At 34.5% G+C, this 18,368-nt stretch overlaps 1 protein-coding gene across 11 annotated transcripts in view; it reads right to left on the minus strand.

The window, feature by feature from the left end:
- SNAP91 (synaptosome associated protein 91) overlaps positions 1-18,368 on the minus strand; it is a 125,253-nt gene that overhangs the window by 5,097 nt on the left and 101,788 nt on the right. For 10 of the 11 annotated variants that reach the window (XM_036219813.1, XM_036219802.1, XM_016118619.2 and 7 more), the window contains 4 exons: positions 13,713-13,743; positions 12,710-12,821; positions 2,397-2,480; positions 1,644-1,748 (listed from right to left, as the gene is read on the minus strand). In XM_036219813.1, the coding sequence (XP_036075706.1) occupies positions 1,644-1,748; positions 2,397-2,480; positions 12,710-12,821; positions 13,713-13,743 (332 nt within the window). Of the gene's footprint in view, positions 1-1,643; positions 1,749-2,396; positions 2,481-12,308; positions 12,333-12,709; positions 12,822-13,712; positions 13,744-18,368 lie in introns of all 11 variants that reach the window. The other variant, XM_036219785.1, reaches the window with a different exon arrangement.

The raw sequence follows: 18,368 nt of genomic DNA on the forward strand, positions 1-18,368 counted from the left end.
CAGTGCTTTGGTTATGGTATCATCAAAGGCCAGGATTTCTCACATCCTAAATTTATCTCTTTCAATACCTACCATTCCCTCTCCTGGTCACTGTGGCTTTTGAGCGGCTAAGATGTTAAAGTAAAGAAGTTGAAAGCAAAGTTTGGGAAGAGCTAAAGAACGAATTTAGAGATGCTTCAAAGAAGCAAAGGGGATTAATGTACACTCGGAAAGTATGTAGTAGGAATCATATAGATATGACAATATAAATACCCATTTGGTAAGTTAAAAATATAGAAATGAAACTGTTTAGTGATATTGTTAAAATGTTATTTGTTTTAGTTTCCAAAGTTATAACTTGGTGTTCTGATTCTACCCAAGTTAACTTCTTATGGTGCAATCTCTTTGGTTCTACCCTGGCCAGGCAATGAATCAAGGAAGGTTGACACATGACTACCATCAGCATGACTATCACTATTAGCAGTAAAAATATGTATATTTTTTGTTTTATAGTTCAGCAAAGTATATATATTTTAGCATCTCTGTAAATGAAGGTAGTACACTGTATGTAAAGAAATTTGGCCTCACCTAAAGAGAGGTTTGACCTTTGTCTTGGATTTTTTGTCCTAAACTTCTGGAATTTCTCAAATGATAGGAATATCTTTGTTATTCAGAGCGGCTTCTTGAAAGCAAACCTGATATTTTATGCTAACAAGATAACTTAGAGTAGGGGCGAGCCATGACAGAAAGACCAATCATGTGATTAGAGACTTGGGTTCTCAGGCCATATGATATCTACCTGACTTCAGAGAGGGACAGAGGGTGGAGATTGAGTTCAGTCACATTGACAATAAATCAATCAATCATTCCTATACAATGAAACTTCAATAAAAACTCTGCACACTGAAGCTCAGGTACACTCTCTGCACTGGTGATATTGCATTCATATTGTCACACACTGACAACAGGTGGGTAACACATCCCTGAGGGAAAAGAAGCTTCATGCTTGGAACCCTCCCAGAATTCGCCCTATGCATCTCTTCTTTTAGCTGGATCTAATTTGTATCCTTTCACTGTAACAAAACCGTAGTTGTCAAGGTAGTGCTTTCCTGAGTTCTGTGAGTTGTTCTAAAAAGTTGTCTAATCTGAGAGTGGTCCTGGGAACCCACAAATTTGTAGACAGCTGATCTGAAGCGAGGGCGGCCCATGGGACTCCTAAACATGTGCCCGGTGTCTAAAGTGAGGATAGTCTTATGGGGACTGCTCCCTCAGACTTTTGCAAACTCATTGCAGTTAGTGTCGCAAATCTTAAGCAAACTTGGCAGGCCGAATGGGGTTAACTTGAGGAACGCATAACAAAACTATGGATCAGAAGAACTCATTTTTCTGGAATAAATGCATAGATACTTTAAATGCCAGTTATTCTCAGAAATAATTCTGAATTAAGGAGAGAGGAATGGAAGGACCTTAGAACAGTTAGTTATTTCTGCCTTTTTCCTCCAAACCTCACACTATTCCTAAACTGTCTTCTATGTTCCCTTTACTTCTGAAGCAACAGAGATGAGAATTAAATGAAATGAAAACACTTTTTAAACAGTTTTCCACACGACAGTTTCATACTTATAAATTATTGTCATTATTTTGTGGACATATAAGAAACTGACTTGTGTGCCAGGTACAGCTGCAGCTCCAAAGGGCGGCCTCATCATGGGCTGTGCAAACATGACTGGCTGCTGAGGCATCATGGGCATGCCCGTCCCAGCGGGAGGCTGAAAAAAGAAAAGGGGTTCACAGCATGAATGAAATCCACTGTGGCAATGCTCTGACATTTATATCTTTCATATGCTTCTGAAAATTTTTGAGGAAGCCAGGTCCATGAGCAAGTAAATTCTGTAATTTTGAATGACGGGTGCTGTGAGGCTGGCAGGTGGCAGAGAATCACTGAGGTGTCGTATAAGCCTGGCGGGCCGCACGGTATCCTCATCCCAACCAGGCTTTATGTTGTTTATTTGTCTTCTGTAAACTAACTTTTAAAGCAATAAAAACTTGTTTCTTTATGGAAGATGGCCCTAAATTTGCTGTCGATAAAAGTGATAAGTGAAAAGTTCTAGTATAGTGATTGAGAAGTGCTTTTCATGATTGAGATATGAATATGTTTGATAGATATTACTCCAAAAAACAACATAACAAAGTACTATCGATATTACTCTGATGGAAATAATCTTAAGTATTTTATATGAAACTTTGTCACGTCATTTGTAGACTACCAATGTCTAAAAGCAGATGACTTAACTTTTTAAATTTTACTTTCCTGCAGTTTGTGAAGAATTACATTCTACAGAAGTATTTGTTAATCTGGAATTTGGTAAAGGCCTTAGAAATGTCAATTACAATTTTTAGCATAGGTCGTCACTCACCATTCCAAATCCTGCTCCCGGTTGTCCAACAGATGGGGCCCCGGCAACAGGAGGAACTGAACTGGTCGGAGGTACAGCTCCTTGCTACCATAAAAAACACAAAACAAACATACACACAAAACAATAACAAAGGAAAAGAGCCAACATAATTTAAAAATGAGACAATATAATTTTAACATGCATGCCCCTTAGGTATGTGTGGATAAGTAAAGAAATCTCGAATTTCAATTTTAAATTTTAAAATGGCTCTAGCACCATGCCAATTATATAAACAAAGTTAACTAACTTGATGGTCACTGTTGTAGTGCTATTTGGGCTCACTGCCAGGTGATTACCCACAGCATTGGGTTTCCTTTCTACCACCTTATATATCTCTCCCCAACCCTCACTATAAATGAGTCAAATTTCCCTAAGCTTATCTTTTTTCTGTATTTTATCCTCTGACAGGTAGTGGGTTAGACATTTGAGGAATGTGTTTTCATTTACGTTTTCAACGTTTGGTTTTCACCGCACACACATTTAAAAATTATTCTTTGCTGATTTATACTTGCTTCTCTCTGACTTCTGACTCTTGTACATTTACACAATGGCCAAAATTAATTCTCAGTTTTAGAATGCTTTTAAAAGAATGCACATAGTATAGCACACATATCCCCTTTCGGGTACAAGTCTAATAGTTTTCAGTCATACACCAAAACCCCGTAATAATTCCCTTATATTTAAAATTAACCCCACTGCAATGCCTTAAATTTAAGTTAATCATTAGATCAAAATCCTAAATTAAAAAAGAAAATATTACAATGATGTCAGCAAAAATGGATAAATAAGGAACAGCCCTTATTTTTCCATAAACATAATAGAAATATAGGCACAACTCATATAATCAACAATTTGGAACTCTGGGAATTAAGTAATAGCTTTCAGCAACCTAGAAAATACTTCTTCAATAAAATCAGCCAAATCTTGGTAAGAATAGTGAGCTTTGAGGCATTTTAACTTACCCTAGTTCTAGCCACTATTTTTCAGCTTAGCTCTAGCCTTGAAAATAACAGCACACATTCCCAGTAATAGTACCAGAGGGAACAGAATATATTTATTACTTGTTTTGTCTTGTCTAGGTGGCTACCTGGAAAGACTGGCTCAAAAGGCTCACCAAACTGGGAGTGCACCTAATGCCGAAGTTGTTACCTGAAGCCATTTGTGGAAAATATGTACAGGCAAATGTTTTAGTTGTTGCTATCTGAAGCAATGGATAACAGTCAGGGCAAAGAGTAGACTAAACAAAGAGCTTGGGAGGAAAGTTTGGAAAATGAGATGCTTTGGGGATTTAGGCTTTGAAAAGCTCAGACATACTCCTGGGAATTCAGAAGGCCATGCACATGCCCAGGGCTGTGCACATGCTCAGGAAGGACTTGAGAAGGCCTCTGGCTGATCTTGAGGCTTTGAGCAAGCAATAAGTGATCACTACAGCAGGCTTGCAAACTGCCTGGTTAAATTTGAAGACATGCCCCAACACATACTCTGAGCCTCTGTGCAAAGGCTAGGAGATATTTTTAGTGCTAGGAGTTTAAGTAGTATCTATCTAATGATTGACTAGTTGACCACTTAGATAAAGGAACGGAAACTTCAGTGGTTACATTTGACAAAGAACACGGACTAAAGAATTAGTTCAAAATGGTCACTACACAAATAAACAAACAAGAAAGACTCAAACAACTACAAAAAAGTACAACAAAAAAAGTGGTAAAATCTGATTTTGAGTTGCAACATTGTAACATTCAAAATGTCGTGGTTTCAATGAAAAATTATGAAGCATACAAAGAAAAAAGAATATATAGCCCATATGCAGGAGAAAGATCTCAAAACAATAACTTAAACTTCCACACCTTAAGGAACTAGGAAAAAAAGAACAAATTAAACTCAAAGTAAGCAGAGGAAGTAAATAATAAACATTAGAGATAAATGAAATAGAGAATGAAACAAACAAAAGAGGAAATAGAAGAAACTGGTTTTCTGAAAAGATCAGTACAATTTTCAGTAGACAAACTTTCAGTAGATAAACCAAAAAGAGAAAAAAGAGAGAAACTTAATGATCAAAATAAGAAAAAAAGTGGGATATTACTCCCAAACTTAGAGAAATAAAAACGACTGTGAGAAAATATTATGAGAAAGTACATGCTAAAACATTAGATAACCTAGACAAAATAGATGTACAACAAGTAAAGAGACTGAGTCAGTAATACAAAGACTTCCATCATAGAAAAATCCAGAAACAGATGGCCTCACTGGTGAATTCTATTAAATAAATAAGGAAGAATTAATACTAATCCTCCTAAAGCTCTCTCTAAAAAAAGGACACTGACTAATTATTCTTCAATGCCAGTGTTACCCTGATATCTATTACCTTGATACCTAAGTCAGACAAGGACATTATGAGAAAAGGAAACTACAGATCAATATCCTTATGAACACTGATGCAAAACTTCTCAACATAATACTAGCATACTAAATCCAGCAGCATACTAAAAGAATTATATACCATAACCAAGTGAGATTTATCCCAGAAATGAAAGGTAAGCTCAACCAATGTAATATATCATATTAATAGAATATATGGGGGAAAAAACCCACACGATGATCTCAGGAGATACAGAAAAAGCATTTGACAAAACTCAACACCATTTCATAACAAAACAAACAAACGAACGAACAAACAAACAACACTCAACAAACTAGGAACAGAAGGGAAATTCCTCGACCTGATAAAGGACATCTATAAAGAACCCATGGCTAACACTGTACGTAATGTTGAATGACTGAAAGCTTTCTCCTACGAACAAGACAAAGATGTACTGAAAGTTCTAGTTAAGGGAATTAAGTAAGAAAAATAAATAAATAAAATCCAGATAAGAAAGGAAGGAAGAAACATGCTTATATGGTCAGCCTACGATAAAGGAGGCAAGGATACACCATGCAATAAAGACAGTCTCTTCAATAGGTGGTGCTGGGAAAACTGGACAGATAGATGAAAAAAATAAAATAAAATTGGACCACTTTGTTACACCACACACAAAAATAAACTCAAAATAGATTAAAGACTTAAATGTAAGACCTGAAACCATAAAACTCCTAGAAGAAAACATAAGCAGTAAACTCTTGACATCGCTCTTAGCAATATCTCTTTGGATATGTCTCCTTAGGCAATGGAAAGAAGAAGAAGAAGAAAAAAAAAACAAATGGGACTAAAAAATTTTTTCCAGTAAAGAAAACCATCAACAAAATGAAAAAACAACCTACTGAATGAGAGAAGATATCTGCCAATGATACATCTGATAAGGGGTTAACATCCAAAATATATAAGGAACTCATTAATCATAACAGGAAAAAAAAATCCAATTAAAAAATAGGCAGAAGACTTGAATAGGTATTTTACCAATAAGGACATACAGATGTCCAACAGACATATGAAAAGGTGCTCGACTTCACTAATCATCAGGGAAATGCAATTTAAAAACAAAATGTGACATCACTTCACACCTGTGGTAATAGCTACATTAATAAATCAACAAATAACAAGTACTGACAAGGATGTGGGGAAAAGGGAACCCTCATACACACAGTTGGAGGGATTGTAAATTAGGGGAGTAACTAAGGAAAATAGTATGAAGATTCCTCAAAAAATTAAAAATACAGCTGCTATTTAATCCAGCAATTCCACTTCTGGGTTTTACCTGAAGAAAACAAAAGCACTAATTAAAAAAAAAAGTATTCCTATCCCCTATGTTCACTGCAGACTTACTATTTACAGCCAAGATATGGAAGTAACCTAGATGTCCATCAATAGATGAGTGGATCAAAAAAAAAAATGTGATAAATGTATGCAACAGAATATGATTCAGCAAAAAAGTAAAATGAAATCTTGCCCTTTGTGACAACATGGATGGGCCTAGAGGGTATTATGCTAAGTGAAATATGTCAGAAAGAGAAAGACAAATAATGTATGGTTTCACTTATATGTGGAATCTAAAAAAATTTAACAAAACAAATGAATAAATAAAACAAAATGGAAACAGACCCATAGAAATAGAGAACAAACTGATGGTTGCCAAAGGGGAATGGGGGTGAGAGAATGAGAATAAAAATAAAAAAGGAAGAAATAAAACTATCTCTATTTGTAGATGACATGATCTTAGAATGCCCTAAGGATTCCATACACAAAAACTGTCATAGTAAATAAACAAGTTTGGCAAAGGTGTAGGATACAAAATCAATATATGAAAATCGGGGTAGTCTTTACTGTATACTAGTGATACACAATAAATGCAATTACAGAAACAATTTCATTTATAATACATTAAAAATAATAAAATACTTAGAAATAAATTTGCTAAGAGAAGCATAAGACTTTTACCCTGATAACTATAAAATATTGTTGAAAGAAATTAAAGAAGACCTAGATAAACAGAAAGGTATCTGTGTGCATGGATTGGAAGATTTAACATTGTTAAAATGGAAATACTTCCCAAATTGCTTTATAGATTCAGTGCAATCCTTATCAAAATTTCAATTGCTTGTTTTGGAAAAACGGACAATCTGAATCTAAAATCCATACGGGAATGCAAGGAACCCAGAATAGCCAAAACAATCTTGATAAAGAAGAACAAATTTGGAGGCTTTGCACTTCCTAGTTTCAAAACTTACTACAAAGCTACATCAATCAAAACAGTGTAGTACTGGCTTAAGGACAGATATACAGATTAATCCAGCAGAATAAAGAGTTTGAAAATAATCCCATACATCTACGGTCAATTGTTTTTTGACAAGAATGTCAAGACCAATGACTGAAGAAAGACTACTCTTTTCAATAAATGGTTCTGGAAAAATTGAATTTCCATATGCAAAACAATGAATTTGGACCCCTATCTCATATCATATATAAAAATGAGCTTAAAATAGGTTGAAGATCTAATGTAAGAGATAAAACTGTACAATTCTTAGAAAGAAACATAGGTGTGAATCTTTAAAACCTTGGATTAGGCAATCGTTTCTTAAATATGACACCAAAAGCACAAACAACAAAAACAAATAACTTAGAGTTTATCAAAATTAAGAATTTCTGTGTATCAAAGAACACTATCAAGAAAATTGAAAAGACAAATCACAGAATGGGAGAAAACATTTACAAATCATATATGTGATAAGCATCTAATATCCAGAATATATGCAGCTCTCTTAGAGCTCAACAATAAAAAGACAGCCCAATTATAAAATGGGCAAAGAATGTGAATAAATGTTTCTCAAAGGGAAAAAAAAAAAAGATGTACAAATGGCCAATCGGCACATAAAAAGATCCTTAATATCATTAGTCATTAGGAAAATGTGTATCAATATCACAATTGAAACCCTGTACTTTGCTGGTAGGAATGTAAAATGATGTAGCTATTGTGAAAAAGTTTGGTAGTTCCTCGAAAAGCTCAATAGAGAGTCATACGTGAACCAGCACTTCCATTCCTATGTATATACCAAGAGAATTCAGGACATATGTTCACTTAAAACCTTGTACACAAATACGCAAGTATTTTTCACAATAGCCAAAAAGTGTAAACACCACATATGTCCTTCAGTTGATGAATATGCCATATCCAAACAATAAAGTATTCAGCCACAATATTGAATTAAATACTGATACGTGATACAATAAGGATGAACCTTGCTTTCATAATAAAACATACTAAGTGAAAGAACCCAGGCACAAAAGGCTCCATAGTATATGACTCTTTTTACATGGAATATCCAGAATAGGCATATCCATAGAAACAGAGTAAATTACTGGATGCTTGAGGATACAGAGAGGAGAAATTGGGAGAGACCATGCTTCTTATTGGGTTTATGAAGATATTCTGGAATTAGATGATGGTGATGGTTTTATAACATCATAAATATACTAAAAATCACTGAACTGCACACTTAAAAATGTGAAAATGGTAAATAATGTTATAAGAGTTTTATCTCAAACGTTTTTTAAAAAGAAAGAAAGTACTAAAGGGTAGCAGAAATGCCACCCCCAAATATGCCTCTTTGGCATAAACATGACTTTGAGTTGATTACTTTGAGAAACAGCAGATGCAGGCGAAGTTCTAAAAACAAAGTAGTGGTTAAAATTTTGTAAGGGTCATTTACATTTATCAAGGAAATCTCCATTTTTAAGGGTTTCAAGTTTTGTACCAGGAAGAGAAGGATGACTAAATCATGAGACTCTTAATAATGGAGAAGGCACTGACTTAAATCTGCATAATAAATCTTACCTTTGTTTACCTTGCTTTTCCTGATACCTCCCCATAACTGGTCATCCCACACTTTTCTTTTGTCTTTAGCTGAAGATGGTATTTAGCCCAGTGGTTTAGGCCATCTCACGGAGTTACTCATTTTTTCCTGGGTATCGCTCATGTATACATGAGGTACACAGGTTAATAAACTTCCATTTTTCTCTTGTTAGTGTGTCTTTTATTACAGGAATCTCAGCCGAGAACTGAGAAGGGTAGATGGAAAGTTATTTTCCTCCCCCTACAAGTATTATATTTGATTCACTCTTAACACGTCATTTCAACGAGGTAGGTGGTAAGCTACTCACCAGACCCAGAATTGTATTATTTACTGGAGTTGCATCATTTATCGGAATTGTATTATACAATAATAATTATATTATTTATCAGAACTGTATCATTAGGACTTAAAGATATGAAAGAAAGGTTTTTATTAGTTATCAAAATAAAATGAGTTTATAGAAATTCCTGATCAAATAAATGGGTTGAATAATTTACAGAGTTTCTAAGGTAGTCATTTTGCTCAAACGGTAGATTAACTCAATAATTACTCTCCAAATATTATTTATCCTAAGGTCTTCTAATTTTTTTCTTTTTCAAGACTTGCCTGAATGTTTTATCTATAGGCATATAAAGATTAGTTGTTTTTAGAGAGAGAATTGTAGAATCTGTGGCCTCCTGTGAAGCACGCACAATTCTAAATTTAAGTACTTTCTCAGTTTGTATGATGGAAACTTCACAGGTCTGATGTGCATTGGAAAACAGGAATAAGTAGCCCTGGAAACACAGGGCTCTTGATGGCCACGATGATGGCAGACATATTTCAAATATTCAAGTCCTGTTAAGGTTTCTAGATCTAACTGGGGTTCTCTGATCCAAAAAATTTTATAGCTGCATCTCCAAGCAGTTCGAAACAAATTGGGAAAAGCAACTTTAGCTCTCATCTGCTGATAAAAACTTTAAAAAGCAAAAGGATCCTCACCCCACTTCTGCCCCTTTATTTCCTACTCAAAGGTAAAGTCCTACAGATTACCAGGAAAATTTATAAACACTGCTTTGCTGCTTGTGAAGAACAAGTCTCGGCTGTCTCTCTTCTTCTTCTTCTTCTTCTTTTTTTTTTTTTTTTTTTTGACTATTCTTAGGAAAAAGAACTTAAACATTTTAGGAATTGGAAAATGAAAAAGATGTTTTATGAGAGACATGGATGGAGGGAAAACAGAGGCCTCTCAGGCTGATTTCTGAGGTAGAGCAAAGCCAGCGCTTTGTTAGGGAAGAAGAGCTTTGCAGTAAACTGAGTAAATGGTGGTAAGTTTATACAGACCACATACAAGACTAAGGGAGATTGGATCTTTATTGATACAATCATTCTGCTCATGAGAGCCTTTATGTTGTTGCCTAAATGTTGCGAAAAACAAACAAAAGAAATACAACTACATGTAACTTTCCCTTCCTAATAAGTTAGTTCTGTTTTAATTTCTTTCCAGATCTGCTGTGGCTACTTCATGCTAAAGCCTACTGTCTTTAACTTCCTGGAGTTTAAATACTAACAACTTAAAGTTTTCTGCCTCATAAATAAACATAAGGAGTTTTGAGGTTATAAAAAATGAGAACATTCATTCATTCTCAGTGACAGTGCCTGATGCCTGTCAATCAGATAAATGGCGGTCCTCTTGCCCTGAAGAAGCAAACAGTTGCTAATTAAGTATTTGACAAATTCTTAACCTACATAGGTAAAGTCTTGAAACTCTAAGGTTAAAATCTTGACCTCAGGAGAAGTGATGGTCAAGGAAAGTCTCCAATTTAATACTATTTTTAAAGTGCTTCCCTCGTTTCCTTTCTTTGTTAACAATCTCATTATTTAGCAAACTCTCCTATACACCTAGGCAACCATTGTCTTGGTGGCTCCATTCACAGTAACCCCTCGTTGTGTAAATTCTACCTGAGAATTTTCTTTCCTGTCTTTTCATTCTCGCCTCAGGCTCTCAACCATTTTTTTTTTTTTTAACTTATAGTTATCTGTGAGATATCAGTATTCTCACCATCCTTTCTCCTCTCTCCTTCATTCCATCTTAAACTCTGCTATCACCTTGACTGTTCTGAAACTCTTTTTAAAAACAATTAAAAATGTTATCCTGCTGATAAAAGCAATACCACTGAAGTATAAACTTCTCAGAGTATCACACAAGTCCTTTTTGATTTTGTAGAGAATAGAAAAATTAATTCCTTTGATTTGAAAATACCATTTTCATGTGAGATTTAATCTGAATATGTAGTATTAATAGATTTATAAGATCAGTTCGAAAAAAGCTTTCTCTTTCTTCAGGGATTTTATTTATATTTTTTGAATCGCTATCCTTCCATCTCCAAGGAAGTAGGGACTCTCAAACATTTTTGTATCTAAGAATGGAATGTGGCCCCCTAAACCTGGAGTGCTACTAGTTTATGGTTTCAACATCGATCTGGGTCACCGGCCACAGGTAAATGCTTGGGGTTCAAGGGTAACAATTACGCTCCCTTTTACCCTCAAATGAGACCCAGTTTGGACAATAAATTAAATGGTTGTCCTAGGCAAAGATTAGTTTAATAGAGAAATGTATTTTTTTTTTACTAAGTATCCTTTATAAAAACACAAAAATGGCCTCTTAAGCATTGTTTTTAAATACTGCAAAGAAAGATTTACAGAGATAAATACCTACATATGGGAAGCAATTTCCTCATTGTGATGTGTTAGACATCACTTTTTAAAATTAAGTTCCTTCAGACTTGGAACTCGCCCAAGGTAGAAATTATTAGTCCTTGAATATCCTGTTCCCTTACTAACACCATGGGCTGGGGTGGGGTTACCGGAGGAAGTGGGTGTTGAAAACCCAAGTCTGAGCACAGAATGCATTTTCCTATAGAAACTATAGTATAAACTGTAATTCAATTAATACCGTTAGTTCTGTTTAGTGATAAATTTTGGTTCAAAAGGCATTTTTCAGATTGGTTCAAACTTTTTTTTATTTATAGAACTATTTATACATAAAAACATTACTATTTATAAAATTCTTTAATACATCCTAAATTCCAAAATCCAAATATTTAAATTAATTTCTGGAACATAATATTGTTAATGGTCTATCTAAAATGTTTATATTCTAATTTACATTAATTCACTTCAATTCATATTTGGTTGGGATTGGTGAGTGATGATTAGGAATTAATTCAGGTAAGAAGGAGAGGATGGCATCAAGAAAACTTTTGAGATGGGTGTGATTTAGACAGGTGAAAGTGGTAAGCAAAGGTGAAAAATTATGCGTGAGCTTAGGAAAAGGTGACTTTTGCTAAATATGGGGCATATACAGGAAACCAGTAAGTTTTGCTATTCTGGTAACATCCTTTTTGTGGTGGCAAATTTCACAAAATATTAATTAGTTGTCATTTTCAGTGATATGCTGTTTCACAGAGTGCATGGTGGTATTAATATATTAATAGAAATTTAATAAACAGAAATAAACCTATTTAAATTTTATAGAAAAGATGGTGTTAGTTTTGATTTTTTAAAATGGTGAGCAGAATTAGTAGGGTTTTAAAACAAAAGTTCACTTACACAATAGAAAACTGCCCAACCTTTCTGGTAAGAAAAAAAAGTTTTCATTACTTATTAAGACAATCGGGAAATTTGGGCAAGAAATGTAATAAAATATAGATAATTATCAATTATATTAAATGCTTTTGAAAAATTATTTCCATCATCGTACAAATACAGAATATGTCAAGAAGCATAAATGCTATTTTGTAATAATTAAAATAAAAATAATAGGTCATAACCTTTATTAAATATAAAGTCAATAAAATTTATATTTTGGTAAATATTGAATCTTGTTTAAATTTCTTCAATGTGGATGAGGAAGTAGTGTCAGCAGCAAGATTAAACAGAATGTACCCTGCTCTATACACCTGGAAGTTGGCAAAGTCCCTGCACTGCCCTGACCTCTGGTGGTTACATACCAAAGGTGCACTTTGTGGGACGCTTGCTGACCAGGTCGCTGGGGCTACTTTCGGTTGCCAGTTGGCTCCACCAGTCAACTTTTTCTCTCCAGCATTCCACTGAAGATCTCCCCTAAAATCAAGCATGCAAAACAAACAAACAAACAAACAAAAACACACTAATCAGAAAAGAATAGTGTGTGGCTCCTTAGATACTTTTATTTGAGGCTAGAAGCAGTCTGTTTGAGTCAAATGGTAATAAAGAGAACAGGTTAAAATTGATAGAAGAGTCTTACCATATTGTTTCTAAGAGAGCTTAAAAACATTGACGAAAAATAATTTCGAGTTTGAACCTCAATGATAATAGCAATTTTCTACCACTTTTAATAGAAAAATATGCCACAAAATTCAACTGAATTCCTCACCGGTTACTAAAAATTCCAACTAAGTATATCATAAATACTGTATACGTATACTTTATTGAATTGAAGATGCATCCATGATGGCACTTACTGGATCTTGAAGAGTTTCACACAACTACATCATGACTACAACCTGTTTTACAGCGATTGTGAAATACCATCTTTGTAACATGGATCCCAATTTCAGATGTTGAAATAAGCATCTTAAAAAAGGGTACACTGTTTATCATTCTTACTATCTTTCCTTAAAATTGATCCTCCACAAGAGACTTTAAAAAAATCAATGTTAGCTAGGAATATTGTAATGAATCTACAATTTAAAGTTATTAAAGTATTCAAATCAAAATTCCCCAATATTTCTAGATATAACTTAGCAACAATACTGGAGACTGAAATAGAGTATTCCTTTTCATTGCCAGAACCAATGGCTTGGAGATTTCAGTAGAAAAACAATGAAAACAAAAACCCAGAATGAAATACAGACCAATTTTGAAATTACCTAGCTTGAGAATGAGCAATTACTCAAATGAGTACCATATTTGAAGTTCAAATAAGTACAAATACATTGTCACAAAGAAACCAGATAATTTCGAAACACTTACTTTTTGGATGTGGTACCAGAAATTCCAAGATCTATAAATGGATAAAAGAAAAAAGAATTTAAATCTCTATACTCAGTTTAAATGATATGACATTTAAAAGATCAAAGAATCAGAGATCAAGAAAAAGTCCGTATTTTGCCCAGGAATGATTGCATTCAGTTTTATAAAGGAGTAACTATGTTAGAAAACAATCACAAATCTAACATTTTCTTTTACTTCATGTTATACTTAAGGATCACATTTTAACGTTAACTGGTGTTCAGAAAAGAGTAAACACAGCAGGCTTGAGACTACTATCTTAGGAAGGCCTGTGTGGCTGACATCTGGGGAGCTGGCTAGTAAACTATTCTCTACACTGAGATAAAACCTTTCCTAATACACGGGTGGCTTACTGTGACTAAAAAATGATGTGGTTTATACTAAACACCTGCTTTCCTTCTGCAAGACTGAAATTTTGGTGATGCTAGGCAGAGAGTGCCTACGCCATCAGCATCCAATAAAAACCCTGGGTGCTGAGTCTCTAAAGGGCTTCCTTGGGCAGAAACATCACTCATGTTGCCACATTTTTGTATGCACTTCCCCACATGGGAAGGAGAGAGCATAAGGAAGTCTGTGTGTGGATTCTTCCAGATTCTGCCTGTGTCTTTTCTCCTGATGATCCAGCTGTGTATCCTTACTATGCTGCTGTAATAAATCTCAGCTGTGAGTAAAAAGATGTGCTGAGCCCCCTGAGTCCTCCTAGTGAAACTACAAATGTAAGGGTGGTCTTATTCTGCTCTAATCTCAGTTCATTAATTTAGCAAATATTTGTTGAGCTCCTACATATGCCAGGCACTGTTCAAAGTACTTGGGATATGTTCCTGAAGGAAAAAAACCCTAATCCTGGAGAACTTGCATTCTAATGGGACGAAATGGAAATAAAATTATAAAAAAGGAAATTATGTAGACTGCTAGAAAATGATATGGGAAGCCTATGGAAAAATGAAAAGGAAGAGCAAGGTAAGGGGGATCCGGTGGGGCAGTACGAGAGTGAGGGGCAGGTAGTATTAAACAGGATGCTCAGGGAGGGCCTCACGAAGGTGAGACTTGTGCAAAGCTCAGGAGAGATCCCGGGGAAGCCTTCCTAGGCCATCATATGGTGCACTCTCTGCTTGATGATAACTCTATGTTCAAACGTTTTGAGGAACTGCCGAACTGCTTTCCACAGTAGCCGCCCAATGTTACATTTTCACCAGCAACGTTAGAGGGTTTCGATTTCTCTTAATCCTCATCAACACTGGTTATAATCTGTCTTTTTTATTACAGCCATCATAAGGGGTGTGAAGTGATATGTCATTGTGGTCTTGATATATATTTCACAGATGACTGATGTCGAACATCTTTTCATGTGCAAATTGGCCATATATTCTTTGGAGAAATGTCTAATTTACGTCATTGAACTATTTTAAAATTGTGTTATTTGTCTATGTATTATTGAGTTGTAAGAGTGCTTTATTTATTCTGGCTACAAGTCCCTTTCTCCCATTCTTTTGGTTGTTTTTCACTTTCTTGATGGTCTCATTTATAGCACAAAAGTTTTTAATTTTGCTGTAGTCCTCTTTACTTATTTTTTCTATCATCGCTTGTGCTTTTGATGTCATAGCTAAGAACATTATCTAATCAAAGGTCATAAAGATTTACTCACACATTTTCTTCTAAGTTTTGTGGTTTTGGCTACCATTTTTAGCTCTATAATCCATTTTGAATTAATTATTTTGAAGTAAGTAAGGAGTTTAACTGCACCCTTTTGCATGTAGCTATGTTGTCTCAGCACCATTTGTTAAAAAGATGATCCTTTTCTCATTGAATTGTCTTCGCATCTTTGCTGAAGATTGACCGTGTGTGTGTGTGTGTGTGTGTGTGTGTGTGTTATTTCTAGACTTTCATTCCATTCCATTGATGTATATGCCTATCCCTATGCAGTACCACTTGTCTTAATTACTGCAGATTTGTAGTAAGTTTTGAAATCATGAAGTACAAGGCTTACAAAGTTATTCTTTTTTTATTCAAGATGCTTTGTTTACTCTCGCTTCCTTGCATTTCCAGATGAATTTTATGTTCAGCTTGTCAGTTTCTGTAAAAAAGATAAGCTGGAAGATTGATAGAGAATGTAGGTAAATTTTTTTTCAATTTTGTAATATATCTTAATTAAAAATATTCACTTATTGGTCCCTACAATTTTGCCTTAACAAAAATATCATATAAATGTACTATAGTATATAAATTTTTTTGTGTCTGGCTTCTTTCACTTAGCATAATGTATCTGAGATTCATCCGTGCTGTTGCGTATATCCACAGTTCATTCCTTTCTATTTCTAAGTAGTACTCTATTGAATGAGTTTACCACAGTTTGTTTACATATTCACTCAGTGAAGGACATTTGGGTTGTTTCTGGCATTTTTGAATAGCACTGCTATAAAGACACATGTACAGATTATTGTGTGAACATATGTTTTCACTTCTCTAGGATAAATACCTAGAAGTGGGTTTACTGAGTCATATAAGTCTAGGTTTAACTGTAAGAAACTGATTTCCAAAATGGCTATACCATTTTGAATTTCCACCAGCAAAGTTTAAGAATTTCAGTTGCTCTACATACTTGTAAGTAGGTAGTATTGTCCGTTTTACTTTTCTTTTTAAAACTTTAGTCTTTCAAATGGGTGTACAGTGAGGTGAGACTTCTAAAAAACATTGGTATATCATACAATTCATACTTTTAAAGAGTAAAATTCAGTGCATAAAGCAGGTTCACGAGGTTGTGAAATCATTACCACATTCTAATTCCAAAACACTTTCATCACCCTTAATAGAATCCTCACACCTATTAGCAGTCGCTCCCATTCCCTCCTGCCCCAAACCCTGGACTACTCCTAATCTAATTTTTTTCCTAAAGAGTTCCCTACTCTGGACATTTCATATAAATGAAATTATATACTATGTAGTATTTTTGTGTGTTGGGATTCTTTCACTTATCAAAATATTTTCAAGGTTCATCTATATTGTAGCATGTATCTTTTACTTCTTTTTATGGCTAAATAATTAGATTTTATGGATATACCACATTTTGTTTCTTCATTCATTAGTTGATGGAAATTTGGATTGTTTCCAGTTTTGGCTATTATGTCAATTGCTGCTGTAAATATCTGTGTATAAGTCATATGGACATATGCTTTCGATTCTCTTGGGTATACACCTAGGAGTGAAATTGCTGTGGTAACTCTATGTTTAACTTTTGCAGAGCTGTAAAACTGTTTTCCAAAGTGGTTGCATCATTTTACATCTCTACCAGCAATGGCGGAAAGTTCTAATTTCTCTACATCCCAGGCAACCTCTGTTATTCCCTTTTTGATTACAGAGTTCCTAGTGAGTATGAAGTGGTCTGTCATTGTGGTTTTGATTTGTGTTTCCCTGATGGTGAATGATGTTCAACATCTTTTCATATACTTACTAGCCACTTGTATATCTTTTTTGGAGAAGTTTATTTAAATCCTTTGCCAATTTTTAAATTTGTCTTTTTATTATTCAATTATAAGAGTTCTTTGTATATTATTGATCCAAGTCCTTTAGGAGTTATATGATTTAGAAACATTTTTCTCATGGGTTTTTTTATTTTTTTCATTTTTCAATGGTATCATTTGTAACACAAAGTTTTTATTTTGATGAATTCTTATTGATTTATCTTTTCTTTGTATTTTTGGTATTATATCTAAGAAGCCACTGCCTAACCTCAGTTCATAAAGACTTACACCTGGGTTTTTTTCCTGAGCGTTTTATAGTTTTACCTTTTATATTAAGACCTTTGGTTCACTTTGAATTGATTTTTGTGGATGGTATAAGGAAGAGGCCCAACTTCATCTTTTGCATGTGGCCATCCAGATGTCCTGGCACGTTTTTTGAAGACTGTCTTTTCCAACTTTGAATGGTCCTGGCACTCTTGTAGAAAAATTGTTTGACAAGGTATGTGAGGTTTATTTCTGGCCTTTTTATTCTATTGGTATATCTTTATACCAATACCATTTGTCCTGATTACTGTAGCTTTGTAGAAGTTTTAATATTGAAAAGTATGACTTCATCAAATTTGTTCTTCTTTATCTGGATAGTTTGGCTATTCCTCTAGTGGATCAGCTTTCTTCAGCTGAGACAATTCTCAGAGTTGGTTGGCCTCTGAGCACTGCATGCTGGTGGCACCCTCAGCAGCTAGAGTTAGAAATTCTTTATTTCTGAAGGAGGACTTGGGTGGTACATCATAGCGTTCAGCAAAAGCAGTTACTACTGAAGACTATCTACCAGTAAGATAAAATTTTAGAGTAGGAAGAAATATTCAAATATTCTCTCCATGGGTGTCATCAAAGCATTGTCATGGATGCCCAGACCAAGGACGATAAATGGGAAACAAAAGTCAGTCCATAGGATAAAGCATAGGGGAAAAAAATCTGTATCAGTGATCTGTTAAACTTTTGAAATATCTTTGCGTAAAATAAAAGGTAGGTAGGTATCTGTAAAGCTAAACCCATTCACTTTAATAAAAAAATCAAATTCAGAGTTCAAGAAAAGGTCAATCTTTATTATAACTACCCTTATCTCCTAGAACTCTCTTCTCTACTTACCTAGCTCCAG

The sequence above is a fragment of the Rousettus aegyptiacus genome, unplaced genomic scaffold (assembly GCF_014176215.1).
Source record: "Rousettus aegyptiacus isolate mRouAeg1 unplaced genomic scaffold, mRouAeg1.p scaffold_m13_p_1, whole genome shotgun sequence".
Classification (NCBI taxonomy): Eukaryota; Metazoa; Chordata; class Mammalia; order Chiroptera; family Pteropodidae; genus Rousettus; species Rousettus aegyptiacus.